Source organism: Lepisma saccharinum, chromosome 1, assembly GCF_977018435.1.
Source record: "Lepisma saccharinum chromosome 1, izLepSacc3.1, whole genome shotgun sequence".
Lineage (NCBI taxonomy): Eukaryota > Metazoa > Arthropoda > Insecta > Zygentoma > Lepismatidae > Lepisma > Lepisma saccharinum.
In genome coordinates, this window is record NC_139229.1 from 8,793,697 (window position 1) to 8,812,172 (window position 18,476).

The 18,476-nt window shown below is 36.7% G+C and overlaps 1 protein-coding gene across 2 annotated transcripts in view; it reads right to left on the reverse strand.

Annotated features, from left to right (window-relative positions):
- Nucleotides 1-6,089: 6,089 nt before the first annotated feature.
- The window catches only part of LOC145983802 (brain-specific serine protease 4-like), a 29,056-nt gene continuing 16,669 nt past the window's right edge, over nucleotides 6,090-18,476 (reverse strand). The window contains exons 4-7 of one of the 2 annotated variants that reach the window (XM_083116903.1): nucleotides 14,854-15,062; nucleotides 13,027-13,217; nucleotides 10,031-10,085; nucleotides 6,090-6,266 (exon numbers count right to left, since the gene is read on the reverse strand). In XM_083116903.1, coding sequence (XP_082973029.1) covers nucleotides 6,151-6,266; nucleotides 10,031-10,085; nucleotides 13,027-13,217; nucleotides 14,854-15,062 — 571 coding nt within the window. In that variant the 3' untranslated portion in view covers nucleotides 6,090-6,150. Of the gene's footprint in view, nucleotides 6,267-10,030; nucleotides 10,086-13,026; nucleotides 13,239-14,853; nucleotides 15,063-18,476 lie in introns of both variants that reach the window. The other variant, XM_083116867.1, reaches the window with a different exon arrangement.

Below are 18,476 nucleotides of genomic sequence, written 5' to 3' on the forward strand. Positions count from 1 at the left end.
ATTTAAATCAACCCAACACAGAGATTGAGGTTGATCTTGATGTAGGGGATGGATTTATACACCCCCACAGAGCAGATTTATACATCAAATTTGATGTTGTAAAGCTCGATGGTACCGATTATCCGGCAAATTCTAATATAAGACTTGTAGATAATTTTGTGCCACATCTATTCTCTGAAATTGAGATCAGAAAGCATGGCGTTGTTATAAACAGAGTGGATTATCCCGGCATTACCTCCACAGCTTTGGCTACATTAAAATTATCCAAAACAGAGGCTTCATACTACAAAATCGGTGGATTTGAGGCTGGTGATAAGATATTATCTAAAAACCACACTGTGCTGTTCCCTATGCGCCTATTGCCAGGATTCTTCTCAGATTACAAAGAAATTATGTGGAAGGGTGGGTTAAGAATCACATTTAGAAGAGCTGCAAATGATAATAATGCCTTGATGAGGTACAGTGCAATAAACCCTACAGGAGAAGCTCTGCCTAATACCCTACCAGATGCAGGCAAATGCATTATTCAGACTATGGAGCTAAGAATCCCTGTTGTTGAATATGAGGCCAGTTATGCTCTTAAATACAAAGCTGATATAATAAAAAATCCACAGATTCCTCTGCAATTTTATACATATCAATGTGTACAGAAGCCCGCAACTGGTACATATTATGAGTTTGATGCCACAAATTCATTCTCCAGTATACAATATGACATGCCTGATTTTGTGGTAGTATTGTTTCAGACTGGGAGACACAACAATCAGGAAAAAAATTCAAGTAAATTTGATAACTGCAACATCAAGAACATATATCTTAAAAATGGCAGAAATGAGGTCTTTCCCAGAGAAAATTACAATTTAGACATGTCCAAGAATGATTTCCTCAAATTATATGAGGCCTTTTCTTCCTTCAAGAGGGTCACTACTGGCAATACTGACATGTATTACACACCAGATGAATTCAAAGCACAGAGACCCATGTTTGTAATCAATGCTTCAAAAAGAAAACAAGTTGTGGTGAATGACAGGACAAACATTAAAATTATCTGTGAATTCCATGAGGCATTACCTGATGACACTATATGTAGTGTTATTCTCATAGGAGAAAAATCATATGTTTATGATGTAAGAAATGAGAGAGTCACAGAGCAATTCTAGAAGAATTATATTATTTTAATACTAGATATACAAGTTGAGCCTGGTGCCCAATTGAACTTAAACCGGAAGTAAATATGTGTGTGTGTGGGTGTGTCCTGGCCTAGTTTTAAGTGTGGCCAAAAAAAATATCAAGAGGGGCATATTTTTGACAGAATTATGGACAACAATCTCACAGAAGTACCTTTTGTAAGTATAGGCACATCAATCTGAGGGGGGTCATACTTTCTCATGGAATCCATGAGGGCTTTTTTACAAAAATCTTGGATTAGACAGGGTTCCACACTTGAGCAAAAAGCTCATATGGGCATGTTGAGCTTGTTTTAAGTGTAGCCAAATCTGCTTCAGGGGGGTTCATACTTTCTTGAGTTTATAATACCACAAACCCCACTACTATTGCCTGTTTAAGAAGATTTCACACCGAAACGACACTGTGGCGTGTCACTTGAAGAGTTCACCAATCGAATGCAGACTTGTCTGGCCTGTCATACGTTACAGTGTGAAACGTCGCTGTTGATAGGTTCGTCCCCATGTGACACGTGTCGCATGCCGCTTGTCATTTCGGTGTGGAATTTCCTTTACACCAATATTTGAATTGATTTAGAATGTACAGTCACCGGCATTAAAAATGGGACAGTTAGATCCTGAAATACTGGTTTGCCCGCAATGCGTCTTGTGTGTTGCCTAACTTTACGGTGATAAGTGGATTTTGATATCAAATTTTCAATGCCAACTTCTACCACCGCAGTAGAGTTACGCCGGGTTTAGACGATTGCATTTCCATTAACATTTTTGCTAGCATAAATGCTACGTAAATACTTCAAAAAATCTTATAGCAGATAGTAGGTACTTTACACGGAAGCATTTCATGGAACATTTCGATTAGCTGCTGCGATTACAATGTATAATATATACAGCATGAAAGGCACGTTAAGTTACACCATCTATGCTGAGTGCACGGTGTTTACAATTGAAACAACTTGTGACGTGGTCGCGTCCTTTAGTATAATGGTATAAATTTGGAAGCTCAACAAAAATGTAAAATAGATTTTGTTATACCAGTAAGTCACACGACCACTTCACATCAGCACTGGCCAAAAAAAAAAATAGAGCCACATCTGTATAAATGTTAAAAAAAAAACCACAACCCTTTTCTCTCTTTGCTCTATTCCCCTATTTATTACTACCGTGGTAAAATCACCATTTAGTCCAAAACGATGACCACAGAGATAATTGGCCCTCTTGCGCTGACTCAAAATTTAACGTGGATCTTCGAGCACCAATCCCCACCATATCATATATTGCCCAGCTTATCTAATCGTCGAGATTTAATATTGGTTTCCGTGTTCGTGGTCGTCTAGCCACGAAAACGGAAACACTCTCAACATATATATATATATACCAAAGCAAGATGGAACGCTAGCGAACATAAAAATAATAACCATTGCATACGTCAAACTTCAATTTTAGTGTCCATTTATTGTAATAAAATTGGCACCCGGACAAATAGAAACATCTCCCCAACAATTTGACAAAATCTCTCCCAATATATATATATATTCAACTGTCTGTACCATATAATAAAACCCACGTGGAAAAAATAAATACTGCCCTTTTTGCTACATGTCGTTAAAATTTATAACAAGGAACACCCGTTAAAATGAACACAAAGTCATATTTGTGGTTTCGGTGATCGGAATCCTATATCGACGAATTTCTCAACAATCAAGGTGGCGAGTTTTTAACTGTGTTACGTCAGTCATGGAATAAATGCATTAAGTTTTAAATTACAAAACGGATAATTCCAAAAAGACTATTCCTGCAAATCATTACTAAACAAAAAGGACCGGTCACTTAACTTTAACATAAACTGAAATAAATTGAATTATAATACCCCGTTATTCCATGTCGAGACATCAATCCAATGCCACAGTCAAATTCGTATGTCGATGCGGATCCGATCACCGTCGCCCGTGACCAAAAAAAGGAGAAGGAAGCTCCGTACTCTACCTATGCCTCAGCTGCAACGTTCTGTTCTCTCGGGAGAAAACTTCGCCCGCAGCCGAAGCTTTCCCCCTTTAGTTACAAAGTTCTCCGCTAGGGGAAACAGTGTTACCAAATTTACTCTGCTCGACGTCCAGAGCCGAGCGTCAAGAACATAATGACGCAAGAACTCCTAGTTAGAATAACGAGGAGGATGTGGTGGAGCTTTTAAAATTATGCGAGTTATAAGCAAACACCACAAACTAAAATATTCTTCCATGCGTGTACAGTAAACGTTGTAAAGTATTTATTTAAGCAGCGCCATCGTTTTATACCTAATATTGTTTTATACGAAACGATATTCCTCTCGGTTCAATAGTTATCGGCTTTTAAAAATGTGAAGTGATACATTGTTTATATCTCAAGCGGCCGCCATTACTTCTTCACTCGTGACCTAAAGGTCGCTTCTGATTGGTTATGCTACGGAAATAGGACTGGTTCTATCCTTAAGAAATGCCATGAAATATGCCAGCATCTGAAATGCCATAACATTTCTCACTTTACACCGTAGCTTTTTGGTCATGGCATAAATGTTAAGAAAAATGCTAAGGAATATGCTTTCGTTTAAAGCGGATCTTAAACAGCACACACAACACCTTGCAGGGAAACGAGAATTTTAGGAACTAGGTGTCTCACTTTTATTGCCGGTGGTTGTACAGTGTCTCTCAAAAGTTTTAGGACAACGACATTTTAAACTAGGAAACCCAATTTACACAAGGCGTTGGTGGGTTGCGTGTAGAGTTAGGCTCAATTTCAGGGTTGCCACATGCACATTAGATATTTATAAAACACGCGAAAGAAATAAAAACAAGTATTATTGTATAAAATTATTAAAAATATCACTATTATATCGCAAGTGACAAAATTCTTTCTCAAAGGTAAAAAAATAAGTTTTCTAGTATTTCATCGCTGATGAGTCTACAGAAAAGAAACGAGCTGAGAGAAAACGAAAGGTGAAAAAGGAGAGGAGAAAGAGAATGCGAAATGAGAAGAGGAAAAGTAGAGGAGAGAAGAAAGAGAGAATAGACGAGGAGAGGAGATGTAGCGAGGAGAAAAAGATTCTAGGAGAGGAGATGAAAATGAAGCAAAGAAGAGAAAAGAGAAGGAAAACGAGATGAGAGAAGAGGGGAGTGGAGAGTAGAGTAAAGGAGAGAAAAATAGAAGAACGAAAAGAAGAGGAGAAGAGTGCAGTGGAGTCGGAAATCTAAGACAGGAAAGGAGATACGAGGAGTGGAGATGAGTGGGATGGAGATAAGATGCGAGAAAAGTAGGGAAGGCGATATGAGATAAAGCAGAGCAGAAGGAGGGGAGAGAAGAAGGAGAAGATAAGAACAGAAGGGACTGAAGAGAAGAGGTAGTTGCAGAAAATATCGTCTCAGCGTCAAGAATTGTTGCATTGGTCAAATTATCGACATGAAACATTCAATAACATTTTGAAATGTATTGGAGAATACCGCAAATATCGAATGAAAAGTTCTCATCATGTGCAATTCTCCATTAAATGTTTTCGCCGAGTCGTACTACATTCTTTTTCTTTGTTACAAACACATTGTTTGCACATTACATGTAGGAGGAGAGTTGCATCTACATTTCAGATTGGTCAGCTCCTTCTACTTACTTTGAGGAGCGAAAGCTAGTAGGGTAGTGTTTACCGTTCAGGATTGTCAATCTGATGGTCGTAGGTTCAAACCCTTCCGGTGGCAGAAAATTTTCGTAAGTTTTAGACGTACCCCACTGTGTTTATTGTCCACACCCTGTGAAACGGAATGATTCAGTTTGGAATTAACGATGGGGGGAGGGGAAATGTTAAATTACAAAATCTCCATTTCAACGAACAGAGTAGTGGACAAAAATGGGATAAATATTAAAATTACATTCATGTTTTTAGTGGTATAATTTCAGGTAAAATCAAAGATCTTACATGGAAAATTTTACCTTGCTCTGAACTAAGCCAAAAGGCATTTCGAACCGATCTAATACATTCTCCAATACATTTCAAAATGTTATTGAATGTTTCATGTCGATAATTTGACCAATGCAACAATTCTTGACGCTGAGACGATATTTTCTGCAACTACCTCTTCTCTTCAGTCCCTTCTGTTCTTCTCTTCTCCTTCTTCTCTCCCCTCCTTCTGCTCTACTTTATCTCATATCGCCTTCCCTACTTTTCTCGCATCTTATCTCCATCCCACTCATCTCCACTCCTCGTATCTCCTTTCCTGTCTTAGATTTCCGACTCCACTGCACTCTTCTCCTCTTCTTTTCGTTCTTCTATTTTTCTCTCCTTTACTCTACTCTCCACTCCCCTCTTCTCTCATCTCGTTTTCCTTCTCTTTTCTCTTCTTTGCTTCATTTTCATCTCCTCTCCTAGAATCTTTTTCTCCTCGCTACATCTCCTCTCCTCGTCTATTCTCTCTTTCTTCTCTCCTCTACTTTTCCTCTTCTCATTTCGCATTCTCTTTCTCCTCTCCTTTTTCACCTTTCGTTTTCTCTCACCTCGTTTCTTTTCTGTAGACTCATCAGCGATGAAATACTAGAAAACTTATTTTTTTACCTTTGAGAAAGAATTTTGTCACTTGCGATATAATAGTGATATTTTTAATAATTTTATACAATAATACTTGTTTTTATTTCTTTCGCGTGTTTTATAAATATCTATTGTGCATGTGGCAACCCTGAAATTGAGCCTAACTCTACACGCAACCCACCAACGCCTTGTGTAAATTGGGTTGCCTAGTTTAAAATGTCGTTGTCCTAAAACTTTTGAGAGACACTGTACAATGTTATTAGATACGCCTCTTCGTAAAAAATATATATATCAATGATACATCTTTCCCTTCCTCTTTGTAAAGGCGACACAAAACAATATTGAACTAAACTAAACGGTACACAAAATAAGAGATAGATTTATTGATTTTCAGAGCGTGTTATAAACTTGAGATGCATCTTTTCAATAGCAGTAGAGAGCTTGCTTTGTCCTTTCTTCAATCCAGTGCTCGAACCGTTCAAGGTCAACAACATAACTGTATCTGTTCGTCACAGGGAGCGTCGTGGTAGCAACTATACCTGAAAGAAGATAGTGTGCGTTAACCTTTATTTGGTTGACATTTCTTTTATCTGGCGCCGTGTCAAAACTAATCTATATTGTGCATGAAAAGGCAACAAATAATAATAATAATAATAAAATCGTCTTTATTAGAGTGGACGTGTTTCGGCCTAGGGGGCCGCTCTTATAACAAACCCTTGTCTGGGTGATTAATACAAAGTAAAGTAAATGTAAAGTACAAATGGAATATTCAATTCAATTCAATTTTCCTTTACTAAAGGGCGAGGTTCAGCCTGCGGCTGTTCTACCACCTAACCCCGATGGATACATATACATACTAAATACATTCTACCTACTAAATGTTTGTACAATAACAAACAAAGAAGAAAGAGAGAAACATAAAGAAGACACAAAAAGAACAAATACAAAATTGAGAACAAAGGCTCGTCTACACACTAAAAATAATAATAATAATAAAAAGATTGAAAACAAATACACAAGGATACACAATTAATTGACACAATTGTGCTTGGTGTGATATGGTTAAGAATAATACAAATTAATATTAATGTTATGTGTAAAAGACATATAAATGTTCTTAATATGCGAGAAAGGACAAAATATTTTTAAGGGTTGGCAACATGTAAGGGGAAAATTAAACAAGCAAAATGAAGATGAAAATACTTGTTATTAGGAAGTTGGTTCAGAAATGCGAGCTATTATTCGTGAGTGCTGGAACACAGATATTGTTCATTTAACAATAGAGTTTTTAGTTTGTCTTTGAAGTTGTTGCGATTAGTGAGTGACGTCATGGAAGGAGGAAGTTCATTCCACGCTCTTGCAGCTGAATACGTAAATGATGATTCGAAAAGCACTAGTTCGTGCTTTGGAAGTTCAAGTTTCGATTTTCCCCTTGTTTTGTAATCATGTATTTCCCTTCTGAATTTTAATTTCTGGAATAGGTTTCTAGGTGTTTTGGTTTGTAAAAGATTATGAATAAAACAACACAGATGTAATTTTCGGCGTCTGGTCATGTTCAACATTTTGGTTGCGTTTAGGGTTGGGAGGATATAATCGTATTTTCTTATATGATACACGAAACGGAAACATGAATTTTGGACTTTCTGGATCTTGGTTTTGTTTCGAACGGATAGATTTGGTCCGAAAATTGCGTCGCAGTAGTCCAGTAAAGGAAAGATAAGTTATTGGATTAGTCTCATTTTAATCTCTGTTTTTAGGCATTCTTTAAAGCTGTACAGCGATCTTAGCACGGCGTAAGCTTTTTTAATTTGTTCTTGTACATGAATATCCCAGTTAAGGTGTTCATCGAAAATGACGCCTAGATTTTTCACATTTGTTGAATAAGGGATATTATAGATGTGTCTAGTTTGATGCATATCTCGTTAGGATTTATCAGAGAGAGACTATTTCGGGAACCAATAAGAGAGAAAGTTGATTTTCGTGGGTTTATTTTTATACCGTTACTTTTACACCAGGTATTTATAAATACGGAGAAACTAGTACTCACTTTTATCCGCGAAGCTGTTTTTTCTTCTTTTTCGATTAATTTCAGTGGCCACTGCCACCATCCTCGTTGGAACGAGGATGGTGGCAGTGGCCACTGAAATTAATCGAAAAAGAAGAAAAAACAGCTTCGCGGATAAAAGTGAGTACTAGTTTCTCCGTATTTATATACTACCGCGTCTCTCTTTTCCCAATCATGAACAGGTATTTATGTTGGATAAATCATCATTGAGCAAAGCTAAGGCTGCATCCGGCGATTTTGGTGGAAAAGGAATTTGTAATTGAGTGTCATCTGCGTAAAAGTGAACTTTACTGTGATTGATTACGGTAGGTAAGTCGGCTGTAAAAATAGTATAGAGGAGAGGGGCTAGAATGGATCCCTGTGGGACACCCGTTTCCAATGGCAGGGTGCGAGAGAGAGGGGGCGTGGCAGCGTTTATGAATACACTCTGTTGTCTGTTGTTCAGATACGATCTAAACCATCGGAGAGCGGGAGGTGAAAAATTGTAGTATTTTAATTTGCTCAAGAGCAGATCATGATGGACACTGTCAAAGGCTTTAGTGAGATCCAGTAATACTAACGCTACTGCCATTCTCTTGTCGATGAACATATCCTGATTACATGTATGCTGGATGAACATTGAATACAAAAATACAAATTGAATAAAAATATGAAAGAAAAAAGGAGTATATGTATAAACTAATGGACATAGATATATAATGTTCGTCGCTTTCATCTTTAGTACATATACATGTATGAAGTCAGCTGGAACAATGAATGAAACAGCAATAGCAATAATAATAATAATAATAAATTGAAAAGACAAAAGAAAAATTATGGAATTTAGAATGCTCATAGTTAAAGCAAGTTACATGAACAGAGTTGCCAATTATTACAATGGTCTATATATTTATAACAGAGAAGTTGCTCGTGATTGTGTGCTTAGCTGCCTTTTTTAGTTTATTTTTAAGCTGTTTATGGCACTGCATGGATGTTAGAGAGGTTGGAAGGGAATTCCATTCTTTGGTGGCAGATACGGTGTACGATCTTCTGTAGGTTGTTGTATTATGAACTGGGACTGACAATACATTTTTCTGTCGCGTTACATGTTGATGCCTGCTCGAATTTGTATTCAGTTTCTCAAAAAGATATCCAGATGGAGATATCTTCTAGTTTTCCCCGATAACTTGATAATTTGTATATTATATCAACACACATATTATGTGTGTTATTTGTGAGTGTCCCTTCATCAATTTCATCTTATCATCATTCTCATCATCGTCGTCGCGACTAGCCAAAATTGGAAGAATAACAAAAATACAAGAAAAATATAAAGATTAAGTATATTTTAAAAAGTGATACATAATACGAAAATACCAATGTTGGCTATTCATTAAATAAATGAGAACAACATTTCCACGGTATCTAAAATCACATTTTGTTCTTTCCCCGATTTTATAATAAATATTGTTGAGTATTGTTTATTTTCTGAAACTTTATCCTTTTAAAATTTTCAGTTAAGTATATTTGGCATCTCAGAGAATTGAAATTATAAATAATCATAAAATAAAAATTAGAATTAGTATACAAGAATTGTTATTTGTACTTATGTTTAAATGAAATGAATAGAAACAAACGTAACCAAATTTGCACTGACATTTACTTCAAATATCTGCTATTATAATCGCAGTTCTTTAACGGTGTTCAATACAAAACTTACTATAACTTAATTCATTTTTAAGGTTCCAATTAGTTTCGTTAGTATTTTATTAGACCATTTGGCCCTGACATTTAAAATCTTTAGATTGCACGCAAAAATATTTTTATGCACCATTTTGTTAATGGCTATATCCAGTAGAATAAATAGATCTTTAAATATGTGCCACAAAATTTGTTCTTAATGCCCTTACACGGCTTGAAGAACGAGAACAGATTAGGTTTTCAGAGATGAAATTAGTCTTTTTTCTGCTTTAGTGCAGTTGAAAAGCAGTCAACGTTTTGCGGCCATAATCCTTAATTTTCACTGGGTGGGACTGTACGTACAGTCACCAGCAACAAAAATGAGAACTAGATCCTGAAATGCTCGCTCTCCTGAAACCAGTTAGGCAACATACACAACAAATTGCTTAGAAAAGAGTACTTCAGGATCTAGGATTTCCCATTTTTATTGTGAATGACTGTACATCAATGGAAGACGATATTACAGCGTTTTGTTTCCGCATATCTACAGGGATTAACGATCAACAACCTCTCACTTACCGATAAGTATGAACCTTTTTCCATCATTGTACATAATAGGTGCTCCTATATCAGCCTATAAAAGAGATATCTAGTTAGATGTTACTCATACCTGTATTATTTGTGTAGGTTCTTAGAGATAACTCAGAACGTATTATAAATCTAGATACAAATTTTGGTGTACTCAAAAAACTAAAATTACTAGTTACCTCATTTTCAGTTCATGAAGTACCTATGATTGATTAAGTTTGGTTTTTGAGTCCAGTTTATGCACAGGAAGGCTAATTGGGACTGGACCTAGTTTCAAGTACGATCCAAACCACTTGTGCCTCCACCGGTTATCGAACCTGGGACCCCATGAAGTCAGGGTTGTTAAAGGTGCACGAACCCATAAATTCTAATGGGTTCTATTGGGTTCCGCTGCAGGACCGGAACCTTTTTTCTCGCACAATTGAAATTCGGTCCAAATTGCGTATTGTTACATTGAAAAAATATTCCTGGACCGTATTTAAATTGATGTGGGAAAAAATGTTCCTGGATCGAATTGAAATTCTTCCGGAAAAAAGGTTACTGGACCGAATTGAAATTCATCCGGAAAAAAGGTTCCCGGCTCGTATTTAAATTGATCCGGAAAATGATTCCTGGACCTAATTGAAATGCTTTAAATATGAAAAGGTTATATATACACTATCTAGAACTCATTTACATTTGCTGATTTTCTCTCCCAGTCCGGGATTGAAATTATTTACAATTCCTGGACCAGGGTTGACCGATTAAAAGTTGCCTTCTAAAAATGTCCGCAAGTACGTTTTACATTGGAATGTCACGCTGCTGTTGTAGAAAGCGTAGCACAGGGAATAAATTCGTAATAATTACTCTCGTGGGCCATGTTCAAAAACTCTCTTCCGAAGAGTTACTGTACATAACGCAATGGACTATATTAGCGTGGCGTCACATTGAGCTCAACAAACCCATTACGTGTTGCTCCGGCATCCGATCCAGGAACTGCAGCCAATAGGAGCCGCCCAGCAGATATCACAACAGGGACAGGTAGTGTTGCCAGAGGTGTTGCTACAACCAAGTGAAGGAACACGCGCGAGAGAATGGGGCTATATGGAGAGTTTGAAACGTGGCTGCAGCGTTTGCGTTTCGCCTATTTCTAACTTGTACCTTAGATTCTCGAGGCAGCCAGCACCTGGATTATTCTTTCATGCTCACAAGTGGATAATTGTTTATCGTCAGGTCCGTAATCGATCCAAGTAGCGTATTGTTTCATTTCAATACGGAACTTCGACCCTATTTAAACTAATTCTGGAAAAAAGGTTCCTGGACCGTATTGAAATTGAACCTGGAATAAAGGTTCCCGGACCGAACTTCAATTGGTTCGGAAAAAAATGTACCCGGACCGTATTTAAATTCATCCGGAAAAAAGGTTCCTGGACCGAATTGAAATACTTTACAGATAAAAAGGTTCTTTACGGTCCAGAGCCCATTTACGCTTGCTGATTTTCTCTCCTGGACCGGAATTAAATTTATTTAAAATTCCTGGACCTTTAACAACCCTGCATGAAGTACCTATTGAATAGGGCATAGTGAATAAAGCAAAGGATAAAATTTTGCAAAGAAAGTGGTCTTAATGTATTCCTTACATCGAGGTAGGTCATCATAAAAAATGTTTTGCGCTCAGACAATATTTGCTGTTGGCGCAAACCGGAAGTAGCAGAACATTGACGATTTAGAGGTCTCCGGAACCCCAGGTTGCCATATCGGGTATTTTGTGTGCCTAAATGAATAAAGAAAGCCATCTTGTACTGTACTTTAAAATGGCCAACAAAAGCCAAAGAAAAATACTGTGTTTCGGGTTGCCTATCTTCCATCATTATGCTGCTTCTCAAAATGCTTCACACACACAAACAAGCCAGTGGCTTGCACGGAGAGCGTCGATATTCCCAACCAACCTTTGGCCCTATTTTGGCGAACGTAGGGCCCTGATGGCCACGTCTGCATAGTACAGAACTTCCAAATCTTCTTGTTTTCACTATTTCCGGCTATATCATTAAAAAGCATTTTGAGTATAACTTGATTATCATTTCATCTTTCGAACCAATTTCTAGCCCATAAATTTATCTTACTTTTAAACCTTTAATTTTGGCAATAAGCAACTAAAAGTTAAAATACACAAAACAGTAATTTTACCTGTGGTATTATATGGATGTGAAACTTTGTCCCTTATAATAAAAGAGGAATGTAAATTAAGTGTATTTGAAAATAAAATCCTTAGGAAAATCTTTGGACCTAAAAGGGATGAGGAGACAGGTGAGTGGAGAAGGTTACATAATGTAGAACCGAATTATTTGTATTCATCTTCAGATATTATTAGAATGATTAAATCAATAAGACTTAGGTGGGCAGGCCATGTGGAACGAATGGAAATGGAAAGAAGAGTTTACATGATTCTTTTTGGGAAACCTGATGGTAAGAGACCAGTATTAAGGCCAAGACGAAGATAGAGAGATAACGTTGAGATGGACCTAAAGGAAATCGGTCAAGATGGAAAAGATTGGATTGATCTTCCCAGGATAGGGACAGATGGAAGGCTTGTGTTGCTGTAGTCATGAATCTTCGGGTTTAAGAAGGCTAGAGAGTTAGTTAACAGTAGCAGTGTCTATTCACCTACGACGTTCTTCCTCAAGTTTCTCGTCCATCGTTGCAGCTTGCCTGCTCTGCGCGATGCCTTTTGGGAACAACAGTTTAGCAAGTACGGCAAGGAGTATCGTGTGAGGTGAAAACTAACAGGCGAGATAATACAACACAACTAATCTTAGTCCAAGCAACAAATCTTGCAGGACATCCAGTCTCGCGTGATTCAGGCTTTATTTAAATGCTTATGAATACATAGGGTGTAAGTGCAATATTAATGAAATCACTGGTGGATGATTTTCCTGCTAATATTTATGAAACCTCCGTAGTACAATCAATCTCCATTAAAAATCAATGAAGCAGTACGATAATCTTACCTTGGTGAAATAGCTTAGAAAGGCATCAACCCTTCCGTTGATACACATCACCCCTTTCGGTATTTGCAAAAAGTCTTCGTGCGGGCAGGAGCCATGTTTGATGTAGCGCACGTTTCTCGCCAAGGGTCTGTCATTGGGAACAGTGCTGCCAGCATCGGCAGAATCCCAAGACGCAACGATCAGAAGGTCGTCTTTTGTAAACATAAAATCATCTGTGAAATTCATAATTATTATTATCATTAAATTGATATCTACATTATACACCATTATTTTGCAAAATGTTTATAACTGGCAACTGTATAGTTGACAGCTTATGTAATAATTAATTAAATAAATGCTTCGTTCTTAGCACAGTTTTACCTTCGTTATAGTTCCTGCTATTCACAATATTTTAAAAACATGTAACGTCAACATTTTTTTCCAGAGCATCCATAACCACACGCTACTACTGTCTACTATTAACTGAACGTAAACAAGGGATGTATCCTACGGGACTCCCTTATCGCACAACACTTCTGCAACATTGTGTTCTGACGTCAAGCGAGGAATGTCTACGTTGTTAGGTTTGGTTCCATTAGCATAAATACACTCAAAAAATATTATTTATGCCAAGAGAACTAAACCTAGCTATCCTAACCTAAGAACTTGGGCATTTAGACCAAAAATAAAATCAGTCTCTAGTGACATCAGAACGCAAGGTTGCAGAAGTGTTGTGCGATAAGGGAGACCCGTATCCTATATTGGAAGCGACCCTAGCGCTATGGTGATAATTTTAATCGTGAATACTGGGGTAGATATAATTTGTATCTGATTTATGTTTACTTCTTGAGCACTTCACCACCGGGTGGGGTCCAGCCCACCCAAAACATGTTACGTGAGGAAGAATGAGGATAGAAGGAGATAGTGAGACAGAAAGAAAGATAAAGAATCAAATAAGAAAAGATAGAGCAACAGAAAACGAAAGAGAATTATAAAGAAAGAAGAAAACAATAAAATACATAAGAATGTAAGGCGAAAGGTAGAACGTAGCAGGACCGTGGAGTGCATTAAGGATTGCAAGTAGGCCTAATGCTTATAAATACAATATATCCCACGCGTAATCCTAGAGACCGCAATTTAATGTATGTATTGAAATGTTAATCATCGTGGCTAGCTTACTGCTGCATAACATTAAGTTTATTGCAAAATCATGTAACAAGAGATTACTGTTATTTTGATGTATGTTTTAAATAACACACACCTACAATGAACATGTCCAATGGTAACACTGTTAAGACTTGTTTCGATGTTAATAAAACAATCAAATGCTTACCAAGGCAAAATTTATTGTAGAATCACAATAATTATTGTGAATCTTTGCCTGAAGAAGACCCTGTTAGAGGGTGAAAATTTTACATTTTAGTGTATAATTTACCTACAATAAATTTGGCCTTGGTCAGCATTTGATTGAATAAACATGTTCTTTAACAGCGACATTTAAAATATTTTTAAAATAAGGATTTACTTTTCTTCATTGAAACCGTAAATATATAACATGTTTTTTTTTTTTAATGGGATGAAGAAGGTGGAAAACAGGACCACCAGGGTAGAAAGATGAGGGGGGGGAGCAGAATGTAAAGTATAGGGCGCCAAAAATTCACCTCGCCCGAGTGAAAATTTTATCCTGAGCCACCCCTGAAGTAAAGAAATCCTGTTCTTGATTCGCACACGTGATCATTCAGCTGAACCACGAAAATCTTTGATACCGATATGAACATTCCAGTTTACGAAATGTCGCTGTTTGAACAGGATTTGCTGCAATAGCAGTAACAGCTATTCTATACTTACCTCTATGTTTGAGGTTTAGACACACTGGTCTGACTTCCGATGTGAAGTCAATTTCCTTGCCCAGAAGCAGCAAGGCGATCCCGAAGTTTTGATCCTCGATCTTGGCCTTCCGCCTCAGCCATAAATCTGCTTTGGATATTTTACCCGTCTCGTATCCATCTCGAAATTTATTCGCACCCAGTATGACTTCTATTGCTGTCTCTTTGTCGCTGGAAAGAATATAAAATCATAGACTTTTGGATTTCTTTTATTATCTGTTCATTCACTGATATACAGTTAGTTAGGTAAAGAGTGGGATATCCTGTCAGGGCAAGGGTGATTTCTCGCCACAGGATATTGACCTAAAAGATCCACCCACACCGTGAGAAGAGTTTGTTTTGGAGTCGGTTGATCTACCACTTTATTACAGTTAATATAGTAATTTTACTATACATTAAAATTAGCTATGTGAACCAACTTCCACTAAATTTATATACGAATTGATTTGCTTAAGGCCGTACTAAAGGCAATTTTGTGGCAATTTTTCGATAACAGATGGCAGCACCGTTTGCCATGGCAACCGAGGGCCATGTTGCCAGATCTCCACGTAATCAAGGTAGATACATACAGGTTGGTCGATTAGGGTACTCCTTGATGGGATATGACGTCACGTAGGTTAGCAGATTTTATTGAAAAATCTAAGGAGATGTGGAGCAACGTAATTGTTTATCATGAGATTTTAGTTGTATTGAAAAAAATACAACAATTTATCACCAATGCAAAATAGTAATAGTAGTAATAGTAATATAAAATCCCTTGTATTGTATTATGTATTTCTTTTAATATTTCGAAAGCAGAAGAGAACATACAAAGCTAGCTGTAGTTAATTCAAACACGAAATACATAAAGTAAGAAGAGTAATTGAAATAATTGAAAACATTTTGCAATTACGTTTGAAGCGAATGCTGCATTGACTGTAGAATTCACTTTATATGACAGTACTTGAACACATTTATATCTTTTATCGGTGACGTTAGCAGATTTTCTTCATAAATTTGCAGAATTTCAGTGAACATCTTGTAAATATTTATAAATATTAGCGCTCTCTAACGATCCTCAATCTTTTATCCTTCAAGTGAGTAAACATGTAATTCTGTACCCTTATTTTTACTGTGTTTTAATATCGCGATTTTGAAAGAAAAATGTCAGAAGAATCCTGGATACACAATAGAAGACATATTTGTTATTTTTATAATAGTTCAATATTAAATACAGTTTTGTAGCGCATCTAATTTATTTGCATGTCATGTCACCACACAATGTCCTGTTTCTTAGTTCTTTACGGATTTGGTCTATTCTGGTTTTCAGTTCTGCAGCTGATGTAGAATCTTTGGAAGTATCAGTAACATTTTCAAGTAACAGTAACTGTAAACTACTTACGTTATGAAATTAGTAATTGTAACTCAGTTATTTTTCCACCTAACTAGTAAGTTGTACAATTACTTTACTGCATGGAAAGAAATATTAACTTGAACCAAATGTTCTCCTCAAAGAATGGGTAAATTGACGATTATTAAATCCGGCCCCCGTGGCGGAGTGGTTAGTACATCGCGCTACGACGCCAGGGGTTCCGGGTTCGAATCCTGTCCTGGGCATGGATGTTCGTGAGTGTCCATTCATCAATTTCATCATATCCACTCATCTCCATCATCGTAAACTAGCCAAAAGTGGCACAAAAAGCGAAGTAAAATAAAGCAAATCAATCATTCAATCAATTGATGATTATTAAAATCTTGAGACCATGAGGACAATTTTGTATTTTTTTTCGTCAAGGGCCAGGATGTATCCCAAGTTTATTTGTATTAGAACACTTACCATATAAGATTACATACATAATCTCCAACAATCCTCATGGACAGTAATTTTATAGTTCAACAAAAATTCTAAAAAATATTTGGTTTGCTCAACAAAATAAAATGAAATGTTAATCGTCATTGCTTTGTAACAGAAGTTTACTGTGAATTTTATTGCCTCAATGTTTGTACATGAAATGTAAGAAATAAGTTATAATTTCATGAAACTTAATGCTTAGCATTTAGTGGTCATCGGTGGTGAACAGGACATCGCGCTTGCAACTCATGATCCGAACAATGTCTTAGGAGATGAAACAAATCTATAATAAAGTAACTGTAATAATAACTATAAAGAACAGTAATAACAGTAATTATATGCGAATTATTATCTCAAGTGATTAACTCGGAGTTACTTTTAAAGAGTAACTATTCAAACACTGCTGATATATCATCGAGTTCAGCAACATATTGGTATGAATTGCGAGGGAAGTTGAACCTCCTCCTTGGCAAAGTGGTAACGTAATCGCCTTGTAATACAGGAGTCCCAGGTTCGATAGACGGTGAGTGTACAGTATTCGTCAAATAAAAATGGGACAACTAGATCCTGAAAGTCTCCCTTTTCTGCAATGCGTATTGTGTGTTGTCTAAATCTACGGCGATGAGTGAATTGTAATGGCAAATTTTCAATGGCAAGTTCTGTCACTGCCTTTGAGTTAGGCAACACACATAACGCATTGCAGGGATGCAGGTATTTCAGAATATAGGTGTCCCATTTTTATTGCCGGTGACTGTATATAGTGGTTTGGATCGCACTTTAAACTGTAGGTCCAGTCCCAATTAGCCTTTCTGTGTATAAAGTAGATTTAAAAAACGTATTTTGAGGGAAGATACAATACAGTAGTAAATACCATTAGAATAGAAGTTCAATAGCTTACAAAATAATTGTTTACAGGGAGTACTAAAACTAGATTTTCGGAATATATAAAATCATATTTACGTTGTTGTTTCAATGCATATTTATTATTTTTCTTTATAGTACCCTGCAAAACATTATTGCGTTCTCTGAGAGCAGTGTTGGCGATTGGGTTCCAAAACTGGGAGAGAGCAAGGACACTTTAATTTCCATTGGTAGATGAGGTTTTGTATAGGATTGGGGTAAAAGTGGGGGCCATCTGCCCCTCCCCCTAATTGCCGCCATTGTCTGAGAGATATGCTTTTTGCAAATCATCATCGTATTCAGGAAGAAATTTATTTCCTTAGGATTTTTGAAAATACCTCTAAAAATTTAAATTTGCAAGAATATCAATGAATGCGTACCAATGCTTGACAGACAAGTCAAGTAAGTCACACCCCTGGCACTGTTTTTTTTTCCACCTGTTTCCCCTAATATACAATTTACAATTGATGACCACTTGCTATCAGATATTATTAAGGCTTGAAACATAATTTCTTGAGCATATTTTGGACTCTTGAGTTCTAGTAAATCATCACCATTCAATCAAGTGTCTACGCTAGCAAGCAAAAATGTATGTACTCTTCCATGTAAAGTTCAAACAGTCCACTTTGTTTATTTATAGTATATTCCGTAGAAGCTTATACACCAACTGCCATGGTACGCAACTGCCATTGTCGGTCAAACCTATTGTCCTTTTGTAAAATTTCAATAGTGCTCTTTACTATTGGTAAAAGTCACTTCGATTAGTTTCTCAAATGCTCATCTGCAAAAGGAACAAATAAAAATAGTTTTAACATCGTATATGAGACTATGAACTTACAAAACATGTTTAAAAA